At 50.0% G+C, this 13,464-nt stretch overlaps 1 protein-coding gene across 2 annotated transcripts; it reads left to right on the forward strand.

Annotated features, from left to right (window-relative positions):
* Positions 1-383: 383 nt before the first annotated feature.
* SALL2 (spalt like transcription factor 2) lies at positions 384-11,775 on the forward strand (the record flags this gene model as incomplete). Of its 2 annotated transcripts, none has more annotated exons than XM_082835058.1 (2): positions 384-456; positions 8,834-11,775. In XM_082835058.1, 2 exons carry the CDS (start codon positions 384-386, stop codon positions 11,773-11,775), a joined length of 3,015 nt encoding a protein of 1,004 aa, XP_082691184.1. The 2 variants fall into 2 exon arrangements, with proteins under 2 accessions (XP_082691184.1, XP_082691185.1); XM_082835059.1 differs by lacking the exon at positions 384-456 and adding an exon at positions 8,375-8,441.
* Positions 11,776-13,464: the final 1,689 nt, after the last annotated feature.

Here is a 13,464-nt window from a genome sequence, read left to right on the forward strand (position 1 = left end):
CAGGGAGGAGAGGGTTAAATCCTTTCCTCTGCAGTACAAAAGAAAAGAGTGTGCGGAAAGATTAGGATTTTTGCTTTTACAATGGGAGCTGCAGAAGCGTAGGGAAGAAGCTGAAGAAAAAAAAGGGGGCGTCTCCCCTTTAAAGACTTGCAGAGATTGAGAGAGAAGAGAGAGAGAGAGTCAGGGACAGAGAATCAGAGCGCGCGCGTCTGTCTGTCTGTCTGTCTGTCCCTTGGAAGGGAGAACATCTCTGCTTCACAGTGGTTGGCACTGGGGGAGAGGCATCAGTTGGCTTCAGACCCAAGGGGGAGACCAGACCAGGTCACCCCGGTTAAGACTAAGTGAGAGTTGCCCCTCCCCGTCCCACCTCTCTCCACCCGGGAATGTCTCGGCGAAAGCAGCGGAAACCCCAACAGTTAATCTCGGACTGCGAAGGTCCCAGCGCGTCTGAGAACGGTGGGTGCCGGGGAGGGGTTGGGGGGGCCTTGAGCCCAAGCCTGTGTGGGTCAGGCCAGGGCAAGGGGAGGGCACCCGGGCCATGGGCAAAACCAGGGGGAGAACTTGGTCGCTGGGGGGTTGAAAGAGTTGAGATGCAGCGTGTAAGGAGATGACCTGTGCTGGGGAGAAGCCCCGCTTGGCTTTTCTCAGGGTTGATTATGTTTGTGTTTTCTGTGTTGTTTTTCTCTGGATGAAATGGAGTTTTCAAACTGGCTCTGTTTCCCCACCCAAGAGTTTTCTCCCCAGGTCCCCCCTTTGCTCACTGGTCTTTGTGCCGTTGCTAAGTAACCTCCTCAGACCTGAAGATCGTCTCTTAGGGGTGGGATTTTCCCCCCTTTTCTTTCTGGAGAGTTGGGTTGCAAGAGAATGAATTGGATAAACGTGAAGGGTCCCCTGAGGGAGAAGAGAAAAAAGTTTCTCATTGTTGGGCTGAGCAGAGAACAGATCAGAGCTCCCAGAGGGAGAGAGCTAATGTCGGTCAGATGCAGCCTGGTTTGGGGTGTGTATCTGTGTCACCTGGAGTAGAGGCTAGAGGAAAGTTCTGGATGAGGGGCTTAGGTTTGTGTTTCAAGGAAAGCCAAGCTAAAAAAAGTGTATGAGTTAACATACTTGTTGATACATGCATATCATTTTATGGGGATATGATCATTTGTTTAAGTAACAGATTTTCTTTATGAGGGGGGGAAATTTCATGTATTCTTATAACATTCCAGTAAGTAAGAGGCAGCCAACAGAGCAACTACGGTATTGAGAAGTGACATTGCCCAAAGCCTCAGAAACAAAGGTACAGTCAGGTCAGAAACCTAGATTTCATGACATTTAGGGTTAGTGGTGCTCACTCCACCTAAACTAGGGTTTTCCAAGCTTTCTTGCTTGTGGGTAGATCTGGGCTAGAGTCTGGGAATCTGTATCTTTGCAAATGTCCAGGTAATTCTTAGGATCGAGCAAGTTTGGGACAATATGGTATGGCTACATATGTTCACACTGTGAAAGTCTGAAAGTCCTGGCTCAGGGATAAACTATTTATTTAGCAAACAGTTGATTCACCCAACAACACAGTGTAGGATTAAGCACACAAGTGTTCTGAAGGCAGACTTTCAGGATTCAAATCCTGGCTCTACCACTTGGTTAGCTGTGCGACCTTGTTGGTGTACTTTGCCTTTCTATGCCTCAGTTTCCTCATCTGTAAAATAGGGATGAATATACTAGCTACCTCATTAGGTTACTGAGTTAATACATGTTAATACACTTGGAAAAATAACTAGCATAAATAAGTGCTTAATACATGTGGCACAGTCCCTAGCATAAATAAGTACTTAATATGTATTTTTTTTTAAGACTTTTTTGATGTGGACCATTTTTAAAGTCTTTATTGAATTTGTTGCAATACTGCTTCTGTTCTATGTTTTGGTTTTTGGCCGTGAGGCATGTGGGATCTTAGCTCCCCGACTAGGGATCGAATCTGCGCCCCCTGCATTGGAAGGCAAAGTCTTAACCACTGGACTGCCAGGGAAGTCTATTATTATTATTATTATTATTATTATTATCATATGTGAGTACAGTGCACTTCCTGTAAGTGCTGAAATATGACCAAAGCTCGGGAGCCTCTTGGCGAACTTCAGCATTTCTTTATGAGATGTGTGCCATGAAAAGCTCTAGGATAATGTATTTGTAGTAGCTAAAACTAAAACATGGATTAAATTTACCTTTCCACCTGTTGTGAAAAAGGACTTGAGATCAAATCAGTTCACAACATGCTACGGAACAACCTTAACAGACATATTGTTTTGGGTAGAACACATACCCCTCAAGTCAGTGCTTTCCTGGGATCCCACTGTGCCAATATTAAGAGGAGGCATCCTTCCCTCCTGGGACACGTTAGCCCCCCCTTAATGCTGCTGCAGGCCGGATGTTTCCTCCTCCTGCTCTACAGGAGACTTCCCCCAGAGCCTCAGAGTTGCCTTACAGTCCTGCTCCCCTGCTGGTTAGATTGTGGAACAATGCTGAATCCCCTCCAACCCAGAGGCATCCTCTCCTCTCCCCCCCATCCTCTCTTCTTCCCACATCCTCAGTTCACCCATTCCCTATACCGCTGCTGAGGAAGAATCTGGGAGGGAGTCACAAGAAATCGTTCACAACTGCCCTAAGGGGATTTTCCAGCCCCTTGAACTATAGCTCCCACTTGTGGCTGTGAACACTTGGGGCCACGGGGACGCTGCTGCAAAGCCGACCCCATAGAAACAGTGCAGGCTTGAACTCACTGGCAGCAACAAATTTCAGTTGAAATTTTGCCTTTGAGCCATAAAAGTTGAAAACATAAATGTTAAGGAGCAAGGAAGCAGTAGTAACCTTAAGAAAGATCTGCCTTCAGAATTCTCCTGAGAGACTGAAAGATCCTTGGGCTACTTGTATGACTTGGCGTGTCACTGGGTCTCATTTGTAAGATGAGGTGGCTAATATGAAAATCTAAATTCCTTCCTGCTTTTATAAGATATATAGATAGGGTTTCTATTCATTTATGTGATCTTCAGGCTCCTGAGTTTTCGTTCCGCCCCAGGGACTGTTTCTTGTTCTGCATGCCCCAAAATTAGGTAGGGAGGGCTCTGGTTCGGGGGCTCTTACACATATCCTTTTACAGGTATACCTGTGGAACTATGGGCATCATCATGACCATCTGCAGACATTTATTTAGTAAGCTAGGGTGCCACTAAGGTTTTCAAGAGTCTTTGCCTTCTTTTAAGCAATGTTTACCATATGTGACAAGCAAATGCTGAGCCTTTGTTGCACATTTTAAAAGCCTCATCTCTGCAGTGACCTAAGATATCACCAAGGCACAGTCCGAAAAACCTGTTTTCCCACCCTGTTTCTGCTCAGCTTCCCTGACCAGAACACCAAAACCTACCAGGATAGTTATTGCACATAAGTGATGAGAGGGAAATAGTCTATTTGCTTAAAAACTCTGGAGAGAAAAAAAAAATTTCTGTCTCCCCTACAGAGTCTAGAAATCTGGATTAGAGAATATAAGGGATGTGAATTGGGAAAATGTAAACTAGTACATCTGGGAAATAAAGGAAACGATCAGAAACCCAGATATTTAGTGAGAAGGAGAAACCAGGACAACAGCCAAACAGACCTAGGGGGAGAAATGGCAGTTGGCAGACAGCAAGAGCAGCAAAAGGGGGAGGAAGGCAAAAATAGAGTTTTGAGGGTTCTGTTCTCTTTAGAACTGGAGGTAGAGAGCATCGCCTCTCAGGGTATTGATCCCTGAGCCTTTCAGCCCTAGGGACTCCTGGGTGAAAAAGAAAACATTTCTGAGTAGATAGAAAGTAACTCAGGGAGGGTGCAACAGAGCACTGGATAAGGAAGCAGAAAACCTGGTTTTCAATCCAGCTTGTACCTTGAAGCTTTGTGACCTTGGGCAGGCCCATTTTTCTGCCAGGGCTTCAGCTTTTAGACTTGAAATAATAATACTCATTGCTACTATTTGCAGAGCATTTACTATTTGTCAGGTACTGTGCTAGGCCCTTTATATATTTCCTCTTGTTTATTCCTCCCAACTCTGCTATTATTACCTCCATTAAATTTTTTAAAATTTACGGTAAAATATACATAATAGAATTTATCATTTTTAAGCGTACAATTCAGTGGCTTTAAGTATATTCACAATGTTGTGCAGCCATCCCCACCATCCATCTCCAGAACTCTTTCATCTTGCAAAACTGAAACTCTATACCCATTAAACAAGAACTCCCCATTCCCTTCACCCAACACTCCCAGCCCCTGGAAATCACCATTCTACTTTCTGTCTCTGTGAATTTACCAATTCTAGAGACCTCATATAATGGACTGATACAATATTTGTCCTTTTGCGTCTGGCTTATTTCGCTTAGCATAATGTTTTCAAGGCTCACCCATGTTGTAGCATGTATAAGAATTTCATTCCTTTTTGTGGCTATACCCCCATTTTTAAAAGAAATGCAAGTCTTAGAGAAATTAAAAAACTTTCCCAAGGTCACAAAGATTAGAAAGTGCTGGGACGTTAACCCAAGTCTGATTCAGAGCTGGCACTCTCAATCACTGTGCTTAATGAGAGGTCATATCTCTAAAGTCCCTTCCAGCTCCAAAATGGTATGAATTCCAAGTGCCATTCATACCAAGTGCCGAGTCCTTTGATATCAGAAAAACGTCCTTAAAAAAAAAACACCCTTTTTTGTGTTTGATCTAAGATATTCCTATTCTGGAAACAAATATATTTTTCTCACTTAGCACCAGATGTATAAATCTTTGTGCCTGTTTGTCCACTGTGTTGCACAGGCCAAGGGTGCATTTACTAGGTGTGGGTAGCAAAGGAGTATGTGTATGTATTTAGGAGAGAGGAGTAAGGAAGAGGAGATGAGACATTCTCCTTTAGAAGTTATCTACAGCAGCAGTTACAGAATCAACTCATAATTGTGGACACTACCAATCTGTGTTGGGCCAACATTAAGTTTAGGCAGGGGCTTACATAGCGTGCTTGTTTCTTTAACGGCTGGATGATGCTTGAACTCTGTGTAGAACAAAGCCTTTCATTTTACAATTGGAAGTATGGCTCAAGATGCACATACCCTGGGAAGGGCAATACAGTCACTTAAATTCATAGACAGGTGTATATCATGTCAAATTCTGCTCCTGAAAGCAGGATACAAGAGAGGCAAAGTGTGGCTGTGGTCAGAGTAGAGAGGCAACCCGATGGGAAGATTTTGCATTGAGCAACTCATTTTGCCTACATCCTAATTTTGGCCGAGTTGAGCACAGGTAAGATTTGTGAGGAGCAGGGTGGAAGGTTTGATGGGGAGGACATGCCTCTATGTGTACTGTGGGTCTCATCCTTGGTTGTACATCAGAATCACTTGAGGAGCTTTACAAACACTGATGCCTAGATCCCACCCTCAGGGAATCTGAATTAATTGGTCTAGGGTACGGCCTGGCCATTGGGATTTTTAAAAGCTCTCGCAGTAATTCTCATGGGCAGCAAAGTTTGAGAACCCGTGTTCAGCTCTACCACCCTGCTACCCACCAATTTTCCTCTGTTCTCCCAGCCATCCTCTCCCGTTTAATGAGTTACCAGGTTTAGAGAGTCACTTAGTTTCCTTTTTCCTTGTCGTTTCAGCTCTTCATAAATTTAAACAAGCATGTCCCTGTCTCAGTCCTATGTCCACCCCAGACTTTACATGTGACCCAGGATAGCTTACCTTACCTTATCTGCTATCTAGGGACACCATTACCAGCTTAGTTTATTCCTGTGTTTATGACTTCATTCGTGTCTGCCTAAGAATCCTGCCCCCCTTTTCAGGATAGGCAGTGAGTGCAAAGTGCTGAGAAATAGAGGCTTCCTCTTACAGGTGGCTGTTGATCCGTCACCTTTCACCAGGGACTGAATTTACCTTAAAGAAGAGCCCAGATCAAATTACGCATCAGAAAGCAAGTTTCATTAAAGAGCAAGAAAGGGGACAGTGTTTCCCAGGAGAAGATGAAAAGAAAAGGATTTCTTTTCTTGTCGGAAGACTTGACAAAACAGCAACTTGATATCAAATGTTCAATGCTAATTAACAAATGCTCAGTAGAAAGCTTCCATCTGATTCCCTCTCTGTTACTGAGGCCAGAGAGCAAATGGCAGGTAGAAGCTACACAGGGCCCTTTCTCTAGCTTAGGGAAGCCACACAATATTGATGTGCTTGGGAAAGCACTGGACAGGAGTCAAAATTCTGAATGCTTGCTTCACTGAATTACTGTGTGAACTTGGAAGAGTCACTTAACCTCTCCAAGCTTCCATTTTCTTATCTGTAAAAATAGACAACATTGCATTAACCTGTGACTTGCCATATTGAAATAGAACCCCCTCTCCCTCATTGTCAGGGTCAGGCCTGGAAGCATGTAGCTCATCTGTTTCAGAGCCATTGTCCACAGTGTTAAGGCCCTTGTGATTATCTGAAGTTTCAAAACATAATTCAGTACAATGTTTTCAATGAAAGTGGACGTTACTAATATTACATTGTTTTAGCTCCCCCCAAAAAAGACTTCCTACCCTTGATATATGCCAATTATATCAGCCTCAGAAATTAATAAGATTGCTAATTCCCTGGCGGTCCAGTGGTTAGGACTCCAGGCTTACACGGCTGAGGGCCTGGATTCGGGGAACTAAGGTCCTGTGCAAGCTGTGCGGCTTGGCCATAAATAAATAAATAAATAAGAAATTAATAGGCAACATAAAAACAGATCTAATTTTAATATATATGTATTTTATTTTGATTGTTTTGCCACTGACAATATAAATTCTCTAATTCATAATATTTGGGACTCCTCCCAAAGTTTAAAGTCTCATATATACATGTTATTATTATTTTATACATATTATTTTATCCCCACAATATTTCTCTGATGAAGATAGCACAGCTACAACATTACCACTTTACAAAAAAGGAAATGGGGGCATAGCATGGTGTGACTGACCACCACGCCTCAATTTATCAGCCAGACAAGATTGGAACAGGGATTAGAACAATGTGGATTTACTGATGCCTTTGGCAAACCACAAAACTAAGGACTTGTGGTCATTTCCTGTAAGTTAGATAAGCTCTTTTAAGGAAGTGGGAAACCCATTAAGACTCATTTCAAGGTAGAAAGGGAATGCAGAGTACCTGGTCCAGGAGGCATCTTATCCCTACTTATCCTCTCCCTGAATAGGAGGCCACCTCTGTGCTGGTGAGCAGGTGTTAAGTCATTCCTAGGCGTTCAAGCCAGGTTGGGGCTAAAAGGGGCTTTAGGCACTGAGAGGCTGCTTGGTAACTCCCTCCTACTGCATTTTCCCCATTGTTTCAGGAGAAGCTCCCCTCCCCCCAGGTTAGAGCTAGGTAGGCCTCTGCAGGCTAGCATCTCCCCAAACCCAGCTGTCCTCAGTAGTGGCTGTGTTGGCAGAGAAAGACAACGGAAGAAGAAGAAGGGTAGAGAAGAGGGTACTAAATAGGAGATGGCCCCTTAAATAAGCATGAACTCTCTAAATTAGGTGTGGGCTGGGTGACCTGTGGAGTAACTCGCATTCAGCTATTATTCTGGGGGAGGAGGGGCGGGGAGTAAAGGGGCTTAGTGTTACGCAGAGAGGAGTCCTGAAACGACTTCCTTGGAAATTCTACCTAGCGGCCTCCCACCCTGAGAAACTTCTTTTGTGGATGGGGTGGGGGTAGGGTGGGAATGGAGGTCAGGAAAACAGGACAAAACTTGGGGTATCTTGGGGGCACCAGATTATGTGTGTGTAGGTAAGGGGTAGGTGTGCTGGGATCCCCCTCCCGCTCTGGCCCTCAGACCACCCTCTCTGGAGCCCACGTTTTCCAGGCTCAGCGGATCCTTTATCCAAAGGAAAATAAGAGAAGCCTGTCGCTTTGCTCTGTTGAGCAAGGCTGTGTTTCCTACTGTGCCCCCTTGAGCTTGCTGGGGGATTGGGGGGGAGAGGGGGGCAGGTCTGGGCAAGGACATCCGGAGATGGGGGGAGCTGGCAGAGGGTAAGGAAAGGTGGACCCCCGCCATGCCCCACAGCACCTGTCACTGAGCCTCCGGAAACCCTCCCGGGCTCTGGGCTCTGGGCTCGCTCCCCTCCCTCCCCAGCAGCTCCTCCCCCATCTCCCCTCTCCCAGCTTTCTCGTTCCAGCTCCTCCCCTCCTCCGCGACTCCTCGCTCCCCTCCCCCTCCTCCGCCGCTCCCTGCCCCCGCCGCCGATCTCCATCTCCGCAGTCTGGGCCGCTGGGTGCAGAAGCTGCCGCAGCCCCGGCGGCCACTGCCGCCTCCCCCAATCCGGATACCCATTGTCTCCCACTCCACCTGGCCCTCCACCTCCCACACAACCATGGCGCACGAAGCCGGGAGGAGCTCTCGTCTCGGGGGGCCCTGCGGGGAGCCGGCGGAGCTCGGAGGTGCGGTAGGGCCCGGCCCGGGCAGGGGTGGGGGTGGAGGGGACGCGGGGGGGCGGGGAGAGGACTTTCGGTGGACGAGATAGAAGGCACGATTCTCTGCACAGGACCCGGTCCTCACACCCAGTCCTTGCGCCCGCCAGTGGCCCGGGGGGGTGGGGGTGGAGGGGGGGAGTAGCTTGTGCATGCCCGCTCCCCCTCCTTTCTGGCCCCCAGTGCTGGCGAGTCTCCTGTCCAGGCGGGACAGCACTGAGCTCTAGCCTCCTGCACGGCCAGCCGGATGGTGAGCTCATCTCCCCACCCCCACTAGCGGTTACTGGGCTCGTTGTTAATTACAGCCTCTGCATACCCATCCAAACCGCACCACCCACGCTCTTTCCTTGTCTTCTTCCCAGGTGATGCTAGCGAGGAGGACCACCCCCAAGTCTGTGCCAAGTGCTGCGCACAATTCACTGACCCAGCTGAGTTCCTCGCCCACCAGAATGCATGTTCTCCTGACCCCCCTGTAATGGTGATAATTGGGGGCCAGGAGAACCCCAACAACTCTTCGATCTCTTCTGAACCCCGGCCTGAGGGCCACAGCAGTCCCCAGGTCATGGAGGCCGAGCAGAGCAACCCGTCGGATTCCGGGTCCTCTGTACCCACAGATCCCACCTGGGGCCCAGAGCGGAGGGGAGAGGAGTCTTCGGGGCACTTTCTCGTAGCTGCCACAGGTACAGCAGCTGGGGGAGGTGGGGGCCTGATCTTGGCCAGCCCTAAGCTAGGAGCAACTCCATTACCTCCAGAATCCACTCCTGCACCACCACCCCCTCCACCTCCTCCTCCGCCTCCAGGTGTAGGCAGCGGCCACTTGAACATCCCTCTGATCTTGGAAGAGCTCCGGGTACTGCAGCAGCGGCAGATCCATCAGATGCAGATGACTGAGCAAATCTGCCGGCAGGTGCTGCTGCTTGGCTCCTTAGGCCAGACAGTGGGCACCCCTTCCAGCCCCTCCGAGTTACCTGGGACAGCCGCCGTCTCCTCCACCAAGCCTTTGCTCCCCCTCTTCAGCCCCATCAAGCCTGTCCAAACTGGCAAGACACTGGCGCCTTCCTCCACCTCCTCTTCCTCAGGGGCGGAAACACCCAAGCAGGCTTTCTTCCACCTTTATCATCCACTGGGGTCACAGCACCCTTTTGCTGCCGGAGGGGTCGGGCGAAGCCACAAACCCACCCCTGCCCCCTCCCCGGCCCTGTCAGGCAGCACAGATCAGCTGATTGCCTCGCCTCATCTGGCATTCCCAGGCACCACGGGACTTCTGGCAGCACAGTGTCTTGGGGCAGCCCGGGGCCTCGAGGCTACTGCCTCCCCAGGGCTCCTGAAGCCAAAGAATGGAGGTGGTGAGCTGGGCTATGGGGAATTGATGGGTCCCTTGGAGAAGCCTGGTGGACGGCACAAATGCCGCTTCTGTGCCAAAGTATTTGGCAGTGACAGTGCCCTGCAGATCCACCTGCGTTCCCACACAGGTGAGAGGCCCTATAAGTGTAATGTCTGTGGCAACCGCTTTACCACGCGTGGCAACCTCAAAGTGCATTTCCACCGGCATCGGGAGAAGTACCCGCACGTGCAGATGAACCCTCACCCGGTACCAGAGCATCTGGACTACGTCATCACCAGCAGCGGCCTGCCCTATGGTATGTCCGTGCCACCAGAGAAGGCCGAGGAGGAGGCGGCCATGCCAGGTGGTGGTGTGGAACGCAAGCCTCTGGTGGCCTCCACCACGGCACTCAGTGCCACAGAGAGCCTGACGCTGCTCTCCACCGGGGCAGGCACAGCCACGGCTCCTGCGCTCCCTGCTTTCAATAAGTTCGTGCTCATGAAAGCGGTAGAGCCAAAGAGTAAAGCTGATGAAAACACCCCACCCGGGAGCGAGGGCTCAGCCATCGCCGGGGTGGCAGAAAGTGGCACAGCAACCCGCATGCAGCTAAGTAAGCTGGTGACTTCGCTACCCAGCTGGGCCCTGCTTACCAACCACTTTAAGTCCACTGGTAGCTTCCCCTTTCCTTATGTGCTAGAGCCCTTGGGGGCTTCACCCTCTGAGACCTCCAAGCTGCAGCAACTGGTAGAGAAGATTGACCGTCAAGGAGCCGTGGCAGTGGCCTCTACTGCTTCGGGAGCCTCCACAACCTCTGCCCCTGCAACTTCATCCTCAGCCTCATCGGGACCTAACCAGTGTGTCATTTGCCTTCGGGTGCTGAGCTGTCCTCGAGCGCTGCGCCTGCATTACGGCCAACATGGAGGTGAGCGGCCCTTTAAATGCAAAGTGTGTGGCAGAGCTTTCTCTACCCGGGGCAATCTGCGTGCACATTTCGTGGGCCACAAGGCTAGTCCAGCTGCCCGGGCCCAGAACTCCTGCCCCATTTGCCAGAAGAAGTTCACCAATGCTGTTACTCTGCAGCAGCATGTTCGGATGCACCTGGGGGGCCAGATCCCCAACGGTGGTACCACGCTCCCTGAAGGTGGGGGAACTGCCCAGGAGAACGGCCCTGAGCAGTCTGCAGTCTCAGGGGCGGGGAGCTTCCCCCAGCAGCCATCCCAGCAGCCATCCCCAGAAGAGGAGTTGTCCGAAGAGGAAGAGGAGGACGAAGAAGAAGAGGAAGACGTGACTGATGAAGATTCCCTGGCAGGGAGAGGCTCCGAGAGTGGAGGTGAGAAGGCGATATCAGTGCGTGGTGATTCAGAAGAGGCCTCCGGGGCAGAGGAGGAAGTGGGAACTGTGGTGGCAGTGGCCACAGCTGGGAAGGAGATGGACAGTAATGAGAAAACGATTCAACAGCCTTCTCTGCCGCCGCCGCCGCCGCCTGACAGCCTGGATCGAACGCAGCCAGTGGAGCAGGGCGGCAGTGATGTTGCAGGAGGCACAGAAGAGGGGGGCAAACCGGAGAGGAGCCCCAGCCCAGTGTCAGCGTTGGCCCTAGAAGGGGAAGGCAGCAGCCCCACCTTGGTGGAGGAGCTGAGCCTGCAGGAAGCGATGAGAAAGGAGCCCGGAGAGAGCAGTAGCAGAAAGGCCTGTGAGGTGTGTGGCCAGACCTTTCCCACCCAGGCAGCTCTGGAGGAGCATCAGAAGACCCACCCCAAGGAGGGGCCGCTCTTCACTTGTGTTTTCTGCAGGCAGGGCTTTCTCGAACGGGCTACCCTCAAGAAGCATATGCTGCTGGCTCACCACCAGGTACAGCCCTTTGCCCCCCACGGCCCTCAGAATATTGCTGCTCTTTCCTTGGTCCCTGGCTGCTCATCCTCCATCACTTCCCCAGGGCTCTCCCCCTTTCCCCGAAAAGATGACCCCACGATCCCATGAGCCTGTTTTTCTGAACCTGCTGCCCCTTGACCCCGGGGGCAGAAACTGAGAGCTCTGTAGAAGGACCTCCAAGATCTGTGAGCCCTTATTTGTCTATTTCTCTAGGTTCTTATATGATGTGTCCCTAGTGGCTTTTCTCTAATCCCTGAGCTTTGAAATCCTTGTGCTTACAGGGGGGTGGCCCCCTGAGAAACTTTTCTTTCCTCTTCATTCATTGTACCTGAGGAAAATAGATTCTCTACAGCTTTCACGTTCCCAAGAAGAACCCTCTCCACCCTCCCTGGGAATGGCCCTTCTACCCTCTCCTTTCCCTTTCCCTGTGGCAGGTGCATCTGAGCACCCACATTTGGAATTATAGCCCAGCCCGAAGGGGCCAGCAGCTGTCCCTGGAGGGCCTAGGGCCACTCCGCTCTGGTGACCAGGTCAACCTGCAGGACTTCTCGTCCCAGGGCATTCCTGCCCAGCTGATGAGGGTGGGCTCCCTGTCTTGCTGAAACCAGGACACGGCTTTACTGTCAAGTGACCTGCCCACCAAGCCCCAGAGTTCCAGCTCCATCTCCATCTCCACTACCCCTTCAGGCCCCACACCACCAGTGCTGTTTGGCCCAGGAACTGTGGCTGAGAAGTTGCCTCCAGCAATGGGATCCAGAGAAGCCAAGGAAAAGAGATTCCCCCCCCTCCTTTTCTTTTGGCCTCTGGCATCCAAGACAGTGCCTGAGAAAGCCCATCATAGAAGAGAAGTAGCAAACTGTACATTTCTTCTCCTTCCCCCTGCTCCAGAAGGTGCCGACAATGAAGATGCAACAATATCAGTATCTGGTGGCTCAGCCCCAGGGTGTAGGGAGAAAACGAAGGGCATAGGACACTCTTCCCAGTAGTAAGGCACTAATGTGCCTTCGTCACGTTAAGGCAAAGGTGTTGGCTGGTTAATATGCCAAGATATTTTGAGCTTGTCGTATCTTTCATCCTTGCCTCTGAGTTAGGAAACAAGTGGATTTCTTGCTGAGAGGTCTCCCATGGGATGGATATTTTGGGGAAGGAAAGGTGAAGTTCATATCTTTAACAAGCATTGTTGATGAGGGTTAGCTGAAGGAATAATGGAGCGTTTAGGAGTGTTGCTAAAGCATAGGGCTTGCTGAGAACCTATGTGATTAAGAAAGGGGTGTGATATAAGGGAGGGGACCTCAAACTCTTAATTGGATGGGTTGATGGGTCTCATGAATGTTCTTTTGAACTAATGGTGACTTTAGTGTGCAGCAATGCACCATGGATCATGGGGGATTTCCTAGCACTAGTGTGCTTCTAGTTTTAGATAACTCCCTCCGCTATTCCCTGGCCCCTTGTATTTTCCTCATCTTCCTCTTTCAAGGTCCACTTCCTTCCCATTTTGCTTGTCCACGGACCGGGGCTTATGTCTTTGCCACTGTCTGGTTCTTAGAGTCCCAGACTTCGGGAGATGAGCCCTAGGTGCTGTCCTCCCTGCCTCTCCGTTTTGTAATGAGATGTAGTATTTACTTTTAACATAGGCTCATTTGGAACCGGAGTTCTGAGGAGGAGGGAGTGAGGGTTCTGCTATTGACTGACTTGAGTGATGGCTCCTCCTCCAAAGGTGTAGGCTCCAGTTTCCTAACATAGTAAAATGTGAAGAGCAGACAACGGAGATGTTAGTGTCTTTCCCTTTTCATTAAA

The sequence above is a fragment of the Leucopleurus acutus genome, assembly GCF_964270905.1.
Source record: "Leucopleurus acutus genome assembly, chromosome: 1".
Classification (NCBI taxonomy): domain Eukaryota; kingdom Metazoa; phylum Chordata; class Mammalia; order Artiodactyla; family Delphinidae; genus Leucopleurus; species Leucopleurus acutus.